General features: G+C 43.6%; 1 protein-coding gene across 1 annotated transcript in view; it reads left to right on the top strand.

Annotated features, from left to right (window-relative positions):
* The window catches only part of LOC106602691 (double C2-like domain-containing protein beta), a 50,933-nt gene extending 37,750 nt beyond the window's left edge, over positions 1-13,183 (top strand). The window contains exons 9-11 of the mRNA XM_014195474.3: positions 8,415-8,496; positions 9,255-9,351; positions 12,063-13,183. Of these exons, the coding sequence (XP_014050949.1) occupies positions 8,415-8,496; positions 9,255-9,351; positions 12,063-12,202 (319 nt within the window). The 3' untranslated portion in view covers positions 12,203-13,183. The remainder of the gene's footprint in view (positions 1-8,414; positions 8,497-9,254; positions 9,352-12,062) is intronic.
* The last annotated feature ends 4,650 nt before the right edge of the window (positions 13,184-17,833 follow it).

The raw sequence follows: 17,833 nt of genomic DNA, 5'->3' as shown, positions 1-17,833 counted from the left end.
TCATACAGGCACGTGGAGGCCACACACACTACTGAGCCTCATTTTGACTTGTTTTAAGGACATTACATCAAAGTTGGATCAGCCTGTAGTGTGGTTTTCCACTTTAATTTTGAGTGTGACTCCAAATCCAGACCTCCATGGGTTGATAAATTGGATTTCCATGGATTATTTTTGTGTGATTTTGTTGTCAGCACATTCAACTATGTAAAGAAAAAAGTATTTAATAAGATGATTTCTTTCATTCAGATCTAGGATGTGTTGTTTAACCTGTTAGGGCTAGGGGGCAGTATTGACACGGCCGGATAAAAAACGTACCCGATTTAATCTGGTTACTACTCCTGCCCAGTAACTAGAATATGCATATAATTATTGGCTTTGGATAGAAAACACCCTAAAGTTTCTAAAACTGTTTGAATGGTGTCTGTGAGTATAACAGAACTCAAATGGCAGGCCAAAACCTGAGAAGATTCCATGCAGGAAGTGGCCTGTCTGATAAGTTGTGTTTCATCTTGGCTCTTTTTATTGAAGACTGAGGATCTTTGCTCTAACGTGACACTTCATACGGCTCCCATAGGCTCTCAGAGCCCGGGAAAAAGCTGAACGATATCGAGGCAGCCTCTGGCTGAAACACATTATCGCTTTTGGCAAGTGGCCGATCAGAGTACTATGGGCTTAGGCGCGTGCCCGAGTCGACCCCATGCTTTATTTTCTTTCGTCTGTTTACCTAAACGCAGATTCCCGGTCGGAATATTATCGCTTTTTTATGAGAAAAATGGCATAAACATTTATTTTAAACAGCGGTTGACATGCTTCGAAGTACGGTAATGGAATATTTAGAATTTTTTTGTCACGAATTGCGCCATGCTCATCACCCTTATTTACCCTTTCGGATAGTGTCTTGAACGCACGAACAAAACGCCGCTGTTTGGATATAATTATGGATTATTTTGAACCAAACCAACATTTGTTATTGAAGTAGAAGTCCTGGGAGTGCATTCTGACGAAGACAGCAAAGGTAATAACATTTTTCTTATAGTAAATCTGACTTTGGTGAGTGCTAAACTTGCTGGGTGTCTAAATAGCTAGCCCTGTGATGCCGGGCTATCTACTGAGAATATTGCAAAATGTGCTTTCACCGAAAAGCTATTTTAAAATCGGACATATCGAGTGCATAGAGGAGTTCTGTATCTATAATTCTTTAAATAATTGTTATGCTTTTTGTGAACGTTTATCGTGAGTAATTTAGTAAATTCACCGGCAGTGTTCGGTGGGAATGCTAGTCACATGCTAGTCACATGCTAATGTAAAAAGCTGTTTTTTGATATAAATATGAACTTGATTGAACAAAACATGCATGTATTGTATAACATAATGTCCTAGTGTTGTCATCTGATGAAGATCATCAAAGGTTAGTGCTGCATTTAGCTGTGGTTTGGGTTAATGTGACATTATATGCTAGCTTGAAAAATGGGTGTCTGATTATTTCTGGCTGGGTACTCTGCTGACATAATCTAATGTTTTGCTTTCGTTGTAAAGCCTTTTTGAAATCGGACAGTGTGGTTAGATTAACGAGAGTCTTGTCTTTAAAATGGTGTAAAATAGTCATATGTTTGAAAAATTTAAGTTTTTGCATTTTTGAGGTTTTTGAATAACGCGCCACAGGATTACACTGGCTGTTACGTAGGTGGGACGATTTGGTGCCACCTACCCTAGAGAGGTTAAGTGTTCCCTTTATTTTTTTGAGCAGTATATATAGTGAAAACAATAATGGTCCTAAAACGGAACCTTGAGGAACACTGAAACTTACAGTTGATTTGTCAGAGGACAAACCATCCACAGAGACAATCTGATATATTTTCAACAGAAAAGATCTAAACCAGGCCAGAACCTGTCCACGTAGACCAGTTTGGGTTTCCAATCTCTCCAAAAGAATGTGGTAATCGATGGTGTCAAAAGCAGCACAAAGGTCTAGGAGCACAAGGACAGATGCAGAGCCTTGGTCTGACGCCATTAAAAGGTCATTTACCACCTTCACAATTGCAGTCTCAGTGCTATGATGGGGTCTAAAACCAGACTGAAGCCTTTTGTATACATTGTCTTCAGGAAGGCAGTGAGTTGCTGCGCAACCACTTTTTCAAAATTTTTGAGAAATGAGACAGACGATATAGGCCCACAGTTTATATTTTCTGGGTCAAGGTTTGTATTTTAAGAGAGGCTTTATTGTTGCCACTTTTAGTGAGTTTATTATGTTCAACATAGGAGGGCCAAGCACAGGAAGCAGCTCTTTCAGTTACAATGGAATAGGGTCCAGTATGCAGCTTGAAGGTTTAGAGGCCATGACTATTTTCAGCAATGTGTCAAGAGATATAGTATTAAACAATTTCAGTGTCTCCGTTGATCCTAGGTCCTGGCAGTGTTGTGCAGAATCAGGACAACTGAGCTTTGGAGAAATACGTAGATTTAAATAGGAGCCTGTAATTTGCTTTCCAATGATCACGATCTTTACGTCAAAGAAGTTCATGAATCTATCACTATGCTGAAGTGAAAGCCATCCTCTCTTGGTGGTCCGATAGGCCAGGATTATGAGGAAAACATTAAGATCCACAATATTTATTCCATGGGACAAAACTAGGTCCAGAGTATGACTGGCAGTGAGTAGGTCCGGAGACATGTTGTAAAAAACCCACTGAGTCGGTGATGGCTCCAAAGCCTTTTGGAGTGGGTCTGTGGACTTTTCCATGTGAATATTAAAGTCACCAAAAATGTGAATATTATCTGCCATGACTATAAGGTCCAATGGGAATTCAGGGAACTCCGTGAGAAATGCTGTATACAGCCCTGGAGACCTGTAAACAGTAGCTGTAAAAAGTGATTGACTAGGCTGAATAGATTTCACAATTAGAATCTCAAAAGACAAAAACAGTCATTTGTTTGGGGGGGGGGGGGGGTGTAAATGGAAATTTGCTATCGTAAATGTTAGCGACACCTCCACCTTTGCGGGATGCGCAGGGGATATGGTCACTAGTGTAACCAGGAGGAGAGCCCTCATATAACCTCTTAACTTATCCAGGCAAAAATTGAAAAAAGGGGCCTAAAATGACATACCCATATCTAACTGCCTGTAGCTCAGGCCCTGGAGCAAGGATATACATAGTATTGGTAAAGGAAACACTTTGAAGTTTGTGTAAATGTGAAAGGAATGTCGGAGAATATAACACAGATCTGGTTCAAAGAAAAACAACAATTTTTTGGACCATGTTTGAAATGCAAGAGAAAGGCCGTAATGTGTTAGTCCAGCCCAGGTGCAATTTAGATTTTGGCCACTAGATGGCAGCAGTGTATGTGCAAAGTTTGACTGATCCAATGAACCATTTTACTTCTGTAAAAAAAAATGTATCAAGACTGCCCAAATGTGCCTAATTTGTTTATTAATACCTTTTCATGTTCATAACAGTGCACTCAAACAATAGCATGGTATTCTTTCACTGTAATAGCTACTGTAAATTGGACAGTGCATTTAGTTTAACAAGAATTTAAGCTTTCTGACAATATCAGATATGTCTGTGTCCTGGGAAATTCTCGTTACTTACAATCTCATGCGAATGGCATTAGCCTACATTAGCTCAACCGTCCCACAGGGGACCCACCAATCCTGAAGAAGTTTTAAAAGTTAACTTTTGTCTTTGTATTATCTTTTACCAGATCTAATGTGCAATATTATCCTACAATTCTTTCACATTTCCACAAACTTCAAAGTGTTTCCTTTCAAATGGTAGCAAGAATATACATATCCTTGCTTCAGGTCCTGAGCTACAGGCAATGAGATTTAGGCATGTCATTTTAGGCAAAAATTGAAAAAGAAAAAGGGGCCGATCCTTAAGAGGATTTATTAACAAAGTCAATTCATCAGGGATAAGCCATGTTTCAGTCAGGCCAATCACATCAAGATTATGATCAGTGATTAGTTCATTGACTATAACTGCCTTGAAAGTGAGGGATCTAACATTAAGTAGCTCCATTTTGAGATCACAATCTTTCAATAATGACAGGAATGGAGGACTTTATTCCAGTGAGATTGCTAAGGCGAACACCGCCATGTTTAGTTTTGCCCAACCTAGATCGAGGCACGGACTCGGTCTCAATGGGGATAGCTGAGCTGACTACACTGACTGTGCTAGTGGCAGACTCCACTAAGCTGGTAGGCTGACTAACAGCCTGCACCCTATCTCATTGTGGAGCAAGAGGAGTTAGAGCCCTGTCTATGTTCATAGATAAGATGAAAGCACCCCTTCAGCTAGGATGGAGTCCAGGTCAGGGACTTGCGTGTATGTAAACTCAGCAAAAAAAGAAACGTCCTCACTGTCAACTGTGTTTATTTTTAGCAAACTTAACATGTGTAAATATTTGTATGATCATAACAAGATTCAACAACTGAGACATAAACCGAACAAGATCCACAGACCTGTGAGGGGGGGGGGGGGTCAAAATCAAAAGTAACAGTCAGTATCTGGTGTGGCCACCACCTGCATGAAGTACTGCAGTGCATCTCCTCCTTATGGACTGCCCCAGATTTGCCAGTTCTTACTGTGAGATGTTACCCCACAATCCAACAGGTCCCAGACTTGCTCAATGGGATTGAGATCCGGGCTCTTCACTGGCCATGGCAGAACACTGACATTCCTGTCTTGCAGGAAATAACACAAATTGAGCAGTATGACTGGTGGCATTGTCATGCTGGAGGGTCATGTCAGGATGAGCCTGCAGGAAGGGTACCACACGAGGGAGGAGGATGTCTTCCTTGTAAAGCACAGCGTTGAGATTGACAATGACAACAAGCTCAGTCTGATGATGCTGGGACACACCGCCCCAGACCATGACGGACCCCCCAACTCCAAATCGATCTCGCTCCAGAGTACAGGCCACGGTGTAACACTCATTCCATTCTGTCACCCCTGGTGAGACAAAACCGTGACTCGTCAGTGAAGAGCACTTTTGCCAGTTCTGTCTGGTCCAGCGACGGTGGGTTTGTGCCCATAGGCGACGTTGTTGCCGGTGATGTCTGGTGAGGACCTGCCTTACAACAGGCCTACAAGCCCTCAGTCCAGCCTCTCTCAGCCTATTGCGGACAGTCTGCGCACTGATAGAGGGATTGTGCATTCCTGGTGTAACTCAGGCAGTTGTTGTTGCCATTGTGTACCTGTCCTGCAGGTGTGATGTTCGGATGTACCGAACATGCAAGAATGTAATTTCAGAATGTGTGTGTGTGTGTGTGTGTGGGGGGGGGGGCATTTGGGACGCAGCACAACTTATGGCTGCGGGTCTCCAACTCTGGTCCTGGAATATTGGGCGTGCAAGCTTTTGCTCCAACCCAGCACTAACACATCTACAATGAGGAAAGAGAAGAGACAACATCGTCCAAATGATCAATGCATGACACTATTTCAGAGCAAAAACATTTTTAGGGGGGGGGGTATAGGGAGACAAAGAAAATATGCTAATCATCAATCAGCGAGTCAAAAGCTGGAGCCAAGAGCAAGACAAATGGGTTCCCAGAGTCCCTGAGTCAGACTCTTAATAACCTCATTACAAAATGTCCAGGGGCCTTCAACCAGAGCCCCCCCCCCCCCCCAAAAAAAAAGATGAAGCAGAGCTGTGTGAAACAAGGATGTCAGTTTCAAACAAATCAACATTGACTCCAAAAAAAAACATTCCTTACTCCAGGATACTTCAACTGTTGACTATCCGGGAGAATAAAGAAAAAGGAGCACTATGTGTGATGTGGTAAGGTTGGACCCAGGTGCAGAGAAGAGACCAGACAAGGAATCAGTGGTTAAGGATAAACATAATACTTTACTGAGAACCGATAGCCGCAGGATCACAGTACACTTGAAAAGCAACAAACACTAAGTCTCAAACTCACAGGAAACAAACACACAAAGGATCACAGAAAACACACCTCTTTTAACAGGGACACAATCATGAAATAACAAGACATACCCGAGTCCAATAAAAGTCTCTAGGGCGGTCTCTGCCGCCCTCTGGTGCCAGGAGGAACCATGACACTCTGTTGCTGGGTAAATCTAATAGATTTATTAATGGGAGAAACAACCAATAGTCTTACGTTTCGGCATGAATCGCCTTTGTTAGAGCCTTAAGTAGGAACAATGTGGTAGGCACCTATATACCCTCGCAGGGTAGGGTCCCACTCGTCATGTCAATCAAGCATGTCAATAATGTCAATACTGTCAGTAGCATTAGCAACTACACAGGTTATTTAAACAAGAGTATGATCATCATTGATCATGCTGGTCCGGAACAAAAGCCTGCACACCCAGTAGCTCATCCAAGATTTGATGGCTGGAGGTCTTGGACCAGGAGATTCCTGACTCCGGCACTCTTATAATAACCACAGAGATACATATGTATATTATGTCGTACTTAATTCTGTGCCGATTAACTTCTCATTACAAATGTCCAGGGGGCCTTTTCCTATCTTTCCGACATACGATTGGCTCCTATGGTTTGAGCCGCCTACTACTGGTCTTTACAATTCACTTAAGCATATATCAAAATCCCAATCACCCACACAACCCCCTCAACCCTGTTTAGAGCGACCAAGAGGCTATTCCATCAATGCCTTGAAGACCAATATTGACCTCTAGGTCAGTTGCTCTAGGTGGGTTGCCTGCCTTTCCTCTATTTTCCTCTCTTCTCGGATACAGATAAACAGAAATGTTAGAGCAACGTTCCATCAACATTTTAAAGACCAATATGAACCTCTTCAGTAGTGCTGGTGTGTTGCCTACTTGCCTTTTCTCTATTTTCCTCTCTCCGTTAATACAGATGAACTAAGATATTAGAGCGTTTAATAATCGCTTCAAACCAGAGATCATGAAGAGACATTATATATTTGGAAACAAGGATTTCAATTTCTCTACATCCCAAATGTTAGCCTATTCCCTGTATAGTGCACCATGGCCCATAGGGTTCTGTTCAAAGGTAGTACACTATGTAGGGAATAGGGTGCTATTTGGGATGCCGCTCGTCCCTCTGGTGCTGAGTGAGCAAACTGTCATCTCGGCCTGTGCTGTGTGGATGTGTGAGTCTCGAAACTGGGCAGTTTGTTTTGCTCCTTTCTCTCCTTGCTCTCCCCTCTCCCCACTTTCCAACTGTCACTCTGTTTTTCTATCCTCTGTCTCTGTGTGAAATTGGCTGTTTTTCTCGTTCTTTCACTCTTCTGTCTCTCTCCCTCCATCCCTCTCTGCCTTAATTTTTCTCCAAGCTTGTATTTTCTCGAACCCAATTTCTTTCTCTCTTTCACTGCGTTGGTTGACGACTCTCTATCCCTATCTCAATCAATCAAATTCCAATTTGTTTTATGAAGTCCTTTTCACATCAACAGTTGTCACAAAGTGCTTGTACAGATACTCAGCTAAAGAGCAAGCAATGCAGATGTAGAAGCACAGTGGCTAGGAAAAACTCACCAGAAAAGGCAGGAACATAAGAAGAAACGTAGAGAGGAACCAGGCTCCGAGGGGTGGCCAGTCCTCTTCCATCTTTCTATATCTTTCTTTCAATAAACTTACTCTCTCCCTCTTTTCCAACAAATCCAATGTGTTTCTTTCTTTCACTGGGTTGGTTGAGAACTCTCTCATACTACCTCTTTCTTTCTCTCTCATCCTTCTCTCCCTCCCGCCTGTCTTGTTGTTGTGAACAAACCCCAACCCTAGCAGCACATCTGTTAGCTTGTCATTGAGTACGTGTTATTGACATGGGCTGAAGGTGGGTGGCGTTGGGGAGTGACATATCTCTCCCCCGCTAGAACATCATGACTTCGCTGCTTGAATTTATGCTGATGCCTCCTCCAATAAAAACCAATGGCCTTCTGGGAAGCCGTCTGTCCCACTCTTGGCTTGAGCTTTTGAGTCTCTGACTCTCTCATCACCGATTTCTCTCGCCCCTTTCCCAAAAAATGAAATGAACGTTTTCGGCTCTGAATTTTTTCCTCTTTTTTTTTTCTCTCTCACTGTCTCTCTTTGTTCTATTTTCCTCCCTCGTTCCGGTGGGGTTTAATGTCATATCGGGGCGTAAGACTAAATGGAAGATAATTTGCTTTGATGTTTCAGAAACAATAAAAGACCTGTGTCAGAAATATAGGGGAAAAGCGGCATTTTCAGTCGTCATGCTGTGTCAACTGTCTAATTAAGATTCCATATTTTTCTCATTCTCCTGCTCTCCCTTCATATCTCTCTCTCCCTCTCCCTCTCGATCTCGCTTTCGCTTGCTCCCTTTCTCCTCTGTGCTTTCCCATGCCCTCTAACTCTCTCTCACTATGCCTCATTCTCTTTCACACTCTCATCCCCTCCTTCCCTTTCTCTCTATATCTCCCTCGCTCTTTTCTCCCTCTCTCTCAGTGTGCTGCAGCCTGATATGGGGAAAAAGTCCAAGTACAAAACCACAGTGAAGAAGAAAACTCTCAATCCCGAGTTTAATGAGGTACTTCCACCCGCTCCGAGCACTACAAATCACTCTCCCTAATACATAAACCAATACCTGACAAACTTCCAGTGAAGTAATATCTATCATTCTTCCCATAAACACATACAGATGTAGGTTCTTAATTTTAGCAGTTTGCTACTGCAGGAAAATAATCCTTAGCAACAATAAACGTGAATTATTTTGTGGATTATAATTAATGAACATTTTTGTATGGGTTGATACATTGTTCATTAGGGCAAATCAATTCTGAAATTTCAAAGTGGAAATCACAAACTTTAGAAGCCTTTTTAAAACTCAAAGTTTTACACTACAAGTTTGCAGGAAAATCCTCAGCAACAAAAGGATGATCAAATTAAGATCCTACATCTGTACCTGGCAACCCATTTCTCTGACTCACATTTGGCAACCAGATGTGCAAGATATATAATATATTATATTAATGTTGTTTGTTGAAGTTGAATTGTATGCCCTTGGAAGTGATGGAGAGCTATAGCTTACCCCTTCTCATGCATTTGTGTAAGAATATTCTCCCATGCATTTAATTCCATAATTTAATTCCAGGACTGTATACAGTATGTGCCATAACTTGAATACATTTTCCATCTCCTTCAATACCGCATAACTACCTACCCTACCATCAATGTGAATTTAAGTCAATGCATGTTTCACATTCAATGTTAAACATAATCTGAATAATTTCCGCTAAGTGTGAGTACATGAATACCTTTCGCTCTCTCTACCTCTGTTCATTACAGGAGTTTGTGTATGAAGTTCCACACGACCAGCTGGCGAAGAAAACCCTGGAGATCTCTGTATGGGACTACGATCTGGGGATGAGCAACGACTTCATAGGTAAGAGAAAGGGGGAGTGAGGGAAAGGAGGAGAGGTAGAGAGCGAGAAATATAGCTACAGAAAATAATGTAATAGAATTTGTGGGTGCGAGGAGGAAAGCAACGCGGGCCGCAGTGTGATGAGCAATGACGTCATAGGCAAAAGAGAGGGAGGGAGCAATGATGTCATAGGTAAAAGAGAGGGAGGGAGCAATGACATCATAGGTAAAAGAGAGGGAGGGAGCGATGACGTCATAGGTAAAAGAGAGGGAGGGAGCAATGACGTCATAGGTAAAAGAGAGGGAGGGAGTGAAAGGAGGAGAATAAATAGTGAAAGATGGAAGAACTGAAAAGGGGGATGAAATGAAAACGAGCAGAAAAGAGGGAAAGGCCTGCGGGGCCGAATGTGAAGAAGCAAGAGCATTGGGAAATGAAAACGAGAGCGACAGAAAGCTGTCCTCAATTCCTCAACGGGGCGACACGTCAGATTCACACTGCTTTGTGAGGCACTAAACAGCTCTGACACGGCCCGGCGTGTACCGTATATCACAGGGAGAACCGGTGGGGAGGCAGCTGGGGCAGAATGGATTGTCTCCCAGGGAGCTGGAAGGCCTTGAGATCAAAGTGTTTTACTCCCATCTGGAGGTTCCCTGTAACAGGCTGAGTCTCTCTCTCTTTCCGACTGTCTCCCTAGTGCCCTCGCTCTCTCTCCCTTGCTCTCTCTCTCTCTCTTTCTCCAACTCACCCTTTCTATTTATCTCAGGCCCACTCTCTCTTTCACACAGACACACACACACACACACACACACACACACACACACACACACACACACACACACACACACACACACACACACACACACACACACACACACACACACACACACACACACACCGCATACACTCAATCTATCCTTCATGCCCTCTCTCTCTCCCTCTCTCTCACTCACCCCACCATGTCATCTCTCTCTCCCTACATCTCTCTCTCTCTCTCTCTCTCTCTCTCTCTCAAGCTGAGGACATAACGTTTGTGAGTTATTACCCGTGCCAGAAGAGAAGGGGAAAAAGGCCATCGCTCTAACACACTGCTCCGGCTAACCTCTCCCATGACTGTTATCATTATGGTGTAATGGCCAACATACACAATGGCCTAGATCTGTTAGCACTGCGGAAAATGACTGTGATACTGGGAGAGACAGAGCGAGACGGGAGGAAGATGGGGAAGAGAAAGGGGGGAGTGACCGAGAGGAAAAAAGACGGATAGAGCAGAGGGAGAAGCAAATGTGCTGTCAAATACTCTCTGTAAAGGCCAGGAAGAATGATGGAGGAAGAAGATGAGAAGCCAGGGACAGAAAAATGAAAAAGAAATAGAGTAATTTGGAAGGCAGAGAGATAGGAGGAGAGATGGAGAGAGAGTTGCAGTGTCCCCCCTGATTTGTGGGAGCAATTGATGGGCGGACTGGACCTCTCATTTTGCACAAAGACAGAGGTGTCGAAGAAGGAGGAGAAGGGGAGGAATAGAAGAGGAGGAAAAGAGAAAGGGAGTGGGACGGCCCCCGCCAGGTCCTCCCTCATCCATCTCATCCCATCCGTCAGTGTTTCTCTCTCGCCCCTCTTTCTCTCGTCCCACGCCGGGTCGCATAATCGCCCGCCATTTGTCACCCACACCCCTCAGGGCTCATGAAACATGGTATCGATCTGTGTGTGTGTGTGTGTGTGTGTGTGTGGGGGGGGGGGGGGGGGGGGTGGTGGAAGGTCATTAGGGGGGTACTTGAGTGGCCTAAACAAACAAACTGGGCAAACAGGTCAGGTGTGTGTACCACTGTGTGTGTGTCTGTGTTTGTTGGTGGCAAGAATGAAAACGGGTCATTAGGAAGGTACGTGAGACGACTATCCAAACACACTTGCTCTCTGAAACTTGGGCGAGGTGCGTTTGCGCACATGCAATTACACACGTCCCGCTGGGCACACGCTGGTTGAATCAACATCGTTTCCACATTATTTCAATGAAATTACGTTGAACCAACGTGGAATAGATGTTGAATTGAAGTCTGTGCCCAGTGGGATCTGTGTGTGTGTTTGTGTTACTATACTTGTGAGGACTGTGTGTTCATGTGTGTATGTCTGGTTCCGAGGGAGTGTGAGTTATGTAAGAGAACAGCATTAACCTCCCCCACACCTCTCACTGTATCTGAGTATAATACCAAGGCTTAGTGGGGCCACAGATGAGCTATTGAGCATGTTTGAGATGTGAAATCCGGCGTCTGTTAAATACTGTGTTGAAAACTTCACACTCCATCAACTATGCAATCACAGCCAGGAAAACCTCTGTCTGTCTGATGAAGCCCCCCCCAGTGATGACTCTGTCTTTCTCTGTTCATCTCTCTCTCTCGTTTCCTATCTGTCAATTTATCGTTATTTATCAACTCCCCTCTTTCTTAATCGCTCCCCTTTTTCTTGCTGTTCTCTCTCTCCCTGTGTGTCTCCCGTGTCTCTCTGTTTATTTCTCTGTGGATCTGTCTGCGTGTCTGTCTGTCTGAATGTCTGTCGCTAGGTTGTTCATGTAAAATATATGTTTTTCTTGATGACTCACCTACCTGACTTAAGGTTAAAGATTTCCTTTCACTTTCTCTTCTCTCCTTCTTCCTCTCCCTCTCTTTCTCTTTTTGTCTATCTCTCTCTGTCTGTCTCTCTCTCCCTTCCACCTTCTCCGCCTGTTCCCTCTCTCACAGGCGGAGTTGAACTGGGCATAAATGCCAAGGGAGTGAGGCTGAAACATTGGTTCGAGTGTCTCAAACACATCGGCAAGAAAGTTGAGTACTGGCACACCCTCACACAGCAAGGAGCCCCTCCGGAGGCCCCCCCGCAGTGACTGACATACACACACACTTTATCGCAATTATTAAACGATAATCAATGAATGGTGAAGAAGGAAAGAAATAATAAAGTAATAAAGTAATAAAGTGATAAAACATGCAATAATGATATGGATAATGATGATATAATAATAACAATAATAATAGTAATTATAATACAAATCATAATAGTAGGTAATTATCCCAATGTAGCTTTTTTCTAAGTAAATACATTTGTGAAAATGTCCCTCAATGAAATGTTTAATGTGAAGGTGCAAACAAATTTGACCTTAGCCCTCAATATTGTGAAGTCACTGGTATTTCAGTCATTCAAATGTACACATTAATAGTGTAGAATATCTTACCTGCACTGTAACTACAATACTGGAACAGTCTGTAAGCACCTTTGGGCCCATTGCCCAACAAGGTCTTGTTACGAACGTTGTAGTCACATGTTGTTTCTACTAGGGATGTAGTTGAAAAAGGCGGGTAAGAGTGCTGAACGTCTGGTTGAGATGACTGGCGTCTAGCAACGCTAATGCTAACTGCTATAACACTTCTAGGATGGGTAACTGCATACTTGGTGTGTCTCTGAAAGTGGCTGCGGCGAATAAAGTGGGTGGATCAACAACGATGGGGGTAACATCAGCGCTCTGTTATTGGTTAGACGGTTTTGACCGAGCGGTGTTGTTTTGCGTTTCTTACCATGCAACTACCATACCGCAAGTGTTTGGACTTCAGTTTTGAAGCCAGAAGATGAGCGCAAATTGTATTTCACTGCTACAAATATTTTTATATTTTCAGTGAATAAAACTGACAACTTAGAATTATTTATTAAAAGTACTAATGATGGGTGTACTGTTGCTTGAATGAGATGTCTGTGTGTGCTTACTGTGACTATCACCCTGATGTTGGCTACACTAGGTAGCTACAGTGAGGGAAAAAAGTATTTGATCCCCTGCTGATTTTGTACGTTTGCCCACTGACAAAGAAATGATCAGCCTATAATTTTAATGGTAGGTTTATTTGAAAAGTGAGAGACAGAATAACAACAAAAAAATCCTGAAAAACGCATGTCAAAAATGTTATAAATTGATTTGCATTTTAATGAGGGAAATAAGTATTTGACACCCTCTCAATCAGAAAGATTTCTGGCTCCCAGGTGTCTTTTATACAAGTAACGAGCTGAGATTAGGAGCACACTCTTAAAGGGAGTGCTCTTAATCTCAGTTTGTTACCTGTATAAAAGACACCTGTCCAAAAAAGCAATCAATCAATCAGATTCCAAACTCTCCACCATGGCCAAGACCAAAGAGCTCTCCAAGGATGTCAGGGACAGGATTGTAGACCTACACAAGGCTGGAATGGGCTACAAGACCATCGCCAAGCAGCTTGGTAAGAAGGTGACAACAGTTGGTGCGATTATTCGCAAATGGAAGAAACACAAAAGAACTGTCAATCTCCCTCCGCCTGGGGCTCCATGCAAGATCTCACCTCGTGGAGTTGCAATGATCATGAGAACGGTGAGGAATCGGCCAGAACTACACGGGAGGATCTTGTCAATGATCTCAAGGCAGCTGGGACCATAGTCACCAAGAAAACAATTGGTAACACACCACGCCGTGAAGGACTGAAATCCTGCAGCGCCCGCAAGGTCCCCCTGCTCAAGAAAGCACATATACATGCCCGTCTGAAGTTTGCCAATGAACATCTGAATGATTCAGAGGACAACTGGGTGAAAGTGTTGTGGTCAGATGAGACCAAAATGGAGCTCTTTGGCATCAACTTAACTCGCCGTGTTTGGAGGAGGAGGAATGCTGCCTATGACCCCAAGAACACCATCCCCACCGTCAAAAATGGAGGTGGAAACATTATGCTTTGGGGGTGTTTTTCTGCTGAGGGGACAGGACAACTTCACCGCATCAAAGGGACGATGGACGGGGCCATGTACCGTCAAGTCAAATCTTGGGTGAGAACCTCCTTCCCTCAGCCAGGGCATTGAAAATGGGTCGTGGATGGGTATTCCAGCATGACAATGACCCAAAACACACGGCCAAGGCAACAAAGGAGTGGCTCAAGAAGAAGCACATTAAGGTCCTGGAGTGGCCTAGCCAGTCTCCAGACCTTAATCCCATAGAAAATCTGTGGAGGGAGCTGAAGGTTCGAGTTGCCAAACGTCAGCATCGAAACCTTAATGACTTGGAGAAGTTCTGCAAAGAGGAGTGGGACAAAATCCCTCCTGAGATGTGTGCAAACCTGGTGGCCAACTACAAGAAACGTCTGACCTCTGTGATTGCCAACAAGTACTAAGTCATGTTTTGCAGAGGGGTCAAATACTTATTTCCCTCATTAAAATGCAAATAATTGTATAACATTTTGGACATACGTTTTTCTGGATTTTTGTGTTGTTATTCTGTCTCTCACTGTTCAAATAAACCTACCATTAAAATTATAGACTGATCATTTCTTTGACAGTGGGCAAACGTACAAAATCAGCAGGGGCTCAAATACTTTTTTCCCTCACTGTACTTCCCACGCCGTTGCGGGACAAAAGTGCTTAGCAAGTGGAAGCGACAGACCCGGTGTTGTTGCCGTTCATGCCCTTGAGTAGGTTGTATCAAGGTGACGTCTAGATAGTTATCAATATTAGTTATTTATTGTGTAGGCTGCTATCCCACTTTAAATAAAATAATGGGAGGGCAAAAATGTCCACTTTAGCTACTGCTAGCGACACAGCTGATACGGCTGCCCAGTGGGAAGCACCTCAGGTTGGCAGACACCTCGATACAACGGCACATTCGCACTGGCGTATACACTCCTCGTGCAGCCCAGTCAGCCACGCTAAACGGTCTTTAGCGCCAACAAATCTGCCCAATTTAATGATTCGCTTTCCATATACCCGCTTGTGTTGATCAACCCACTTCTTTCGCCACGTCAACTTTCAGACACACTCCACATATGCAGTTACCCATGACTCAGTTCGAGCGTTAACTATGCTAGCAATTCAAACAGCGCTAACAATGCTAACAGCGCTAACAGTACTAACAATGGTACCAGTACTAACAGCGCTAACAATGCTAACAGTACTAACAGCCCTAATAGTGCTAACAGCGCTAACAGTGCTAGCGCTAATTTAGCGTAATAGGTGTGAAAACAGTATTCACCAAGGTGCGTTAACAGCGTTAGCATGTGCTTACCCCCCTCTGCATCCCTGATTTACTATACAAAGTACCCAAATGACGAGGACAAGTTGGGTAAGTCACCTGCTATAGATTTTTATTATGGTGGTTGTCGCTCTGATGCAAACTGGCACACCATGACGTTAAAGCACAAAAGGATCCATCTGACGGTACTGTCTCTGTGTACTTTTCCGATATCTGTACGTGATGACAGTGGGTGTCTGTATCTCCCCTTATCCTGTGTGTATGTGTCTTTGTGTGTGAGTGAGTGTTTGTGTGTGCATACATTTTGCATACAAATGTGTGGGCACGTGTGTTTTTGTGTGAATGAGCGTGTGTGTGTTTGTCTGTAAGCATGTCTCCAAATGTCTCCATCCATCCAAAGCATGGAGCTGTGAAGAAAGACAGAAAAAAAGAGACAAGACTCACTCCTACAGTACGACACTCACTCCTATGTTCCCTGGATGTCTCCCTGGTCTAACAAACTGATGTCCTGTCACATGTGCAACAGTATGGCTGGCAGTCCAGTGAGTCACTTTTCCTTGGTGACAGTCACACAAGATAACCATCAGTCTGGATTATTCTCTAAACCCTGCTCTGTGCCCTTTGACCTTTGACTTTGAGTGACTTGAAAGCTACACAGAGAGATTTCTGCGGCACAGTCTCAAACAAACTATAGCCCTCTGCTCTAAAGAGGGGTTATCAGGGGTTATCAAATACCAACTACTGGGTATGCAGGCTTTTGCTCCAGCTCCAACCTAATGCAGTCTGGACGACAATAAGTGTCATCGGGTGTGTACATGCTGGAACAAAGGCATGCACATCCCAGTAGCTGTCGAGGACGTAGAGAGTTTCCTCCTTCTTTAAGGCGCCCTTACACTAAGATGTTATTTATAAATGCCAGGATTTTTTCAATTTCGGTGAGTCTCTTATGACTTTCAAATGTTCCATCATGGAGATAAAAAAAACTATTAGTGTGAGAAATATGGAGAAAAAAAACTCCACCTGTAACCAAAGGAATAGGTTAATTTGAGATTTTATCAATTTACTCATCTATTCATGTCTTAGTCGAGCATATCAAGAAGTGTCTAGGTCTAGGAGTTAGGGTTTGTTTAGGGAACTATGCGAGAGAGACTACCCAGGCTGTTTTTATGAGAGAGGACTGCCCATAGAGCTTAAAAGACTACCATGGGTTGCCAGACTTGCAGGGATGGACAGCAGAGATTTCCCTGGAGGAAAGAGAGATTGGCTGTGATGAATTATACTCAGCATGGCAACAATCCCTCCCTGAGGCTCGACCACTGGACTGTGTGGACAATCATGGACTAATGTACATGCAGGATCAAAGGACACTGACAAGACGTGTGTGTGTGTGTGTGTGTGTGTGTGTGTGTGTGTGTGTGTGTGTGTGTGCGTGTCCATGCATTGAATCTAAACACACTCATGGACACCTCACTCCCCCACCATCCCTCGCAACAACAAAAAACACTAGCATAAAGTAGACAGTGACTTCTCACCACGGATTCCTTCACCAGAGACAGACCTCGAGGGGTTAACCACACTAAGGACAGAGGCCCAACCCTGTGGCCCCTGGCTACAGTTTGGACACCTTATAGTTCCAACGTTGGCCCACTAAAGCACACTGTTACCCTTTTCACACTACTGAGACAAACATAGCCAAGTCAAGCCAAGCTGTATCACACTGGCCTGGTTACTCATCTACTGTAGTTGCTGGAATGAAAAAAGGACTATGTGAAAATAAAATATCCAGGCCAGCACAGTATGGTTTGGGTCAGCCCTGTAGTGTGAATTAGACATTTCAGTCAGTCAACAGTCTCCTGGACTTTTTCTTACTTTCTAATCGTTGTCTGGGATCTCTGTGTTCGTAATTCTGTACTTGAACAAAGGTGTGAATGAAGGCGTCATCATGGATAGCAAAAAAACAAAGACGATTCAGCATGGCTAGGGGTCAAATATAGGGGGACTGTGACATGGATCATGGATCGTCAAAGCTAGGTACTGAACTCTGAAACGACGAGTGAGAAGTTCAGCTCGTCTAGTCTTTCGCGGTCACCAAGAACACACGTTGATTGACCTTGACAAAGATGGTGGTGGAGTGGAGAGGGCGGAATCTGTTCTTCTCTATGCACACCAACGACGATACAGGAAGCCTCTCCACGCGCAGCAACAACAGTGAAATGAATAATCAGATGATAAACATCTCCGATATCACTATGTGATATGTTGTCAAAGATGCATTCATGTTTTAGTTTTTTTTGTATGTTATACTGCGTATGTATACAACGGGTGGGTCTAATCCTGAAAGATGATTGGTTAAAACCGCATTCCAGCCAGTGTCTATTCCACAAGTTACTTAGTATGTAGGTACTTCCCTCCCCGGGATATTCCTTATCATGGGAAGCCAGGCTTGAAGTTCTGATGTAACAACGGGAGATATTTCTTCTCTTG

Source organism: Salmo salar, chromosome 04 (assembly GCF_965601325.2).
Source record: "Salmo salar chromosome 04, fSalSal1, whole genome shotgun sequence".
NCBI lineage: Eukaryota > Metazoa > Chordata > Actinopteri > Salmoniformes > Salmonidae > Salmo > Salmo salar.
The sequence above is the reverse complement of the archived record's forward strand: the minus strand, read 5'-3'. Positions and strand labels throughout refer to the sequence as shown.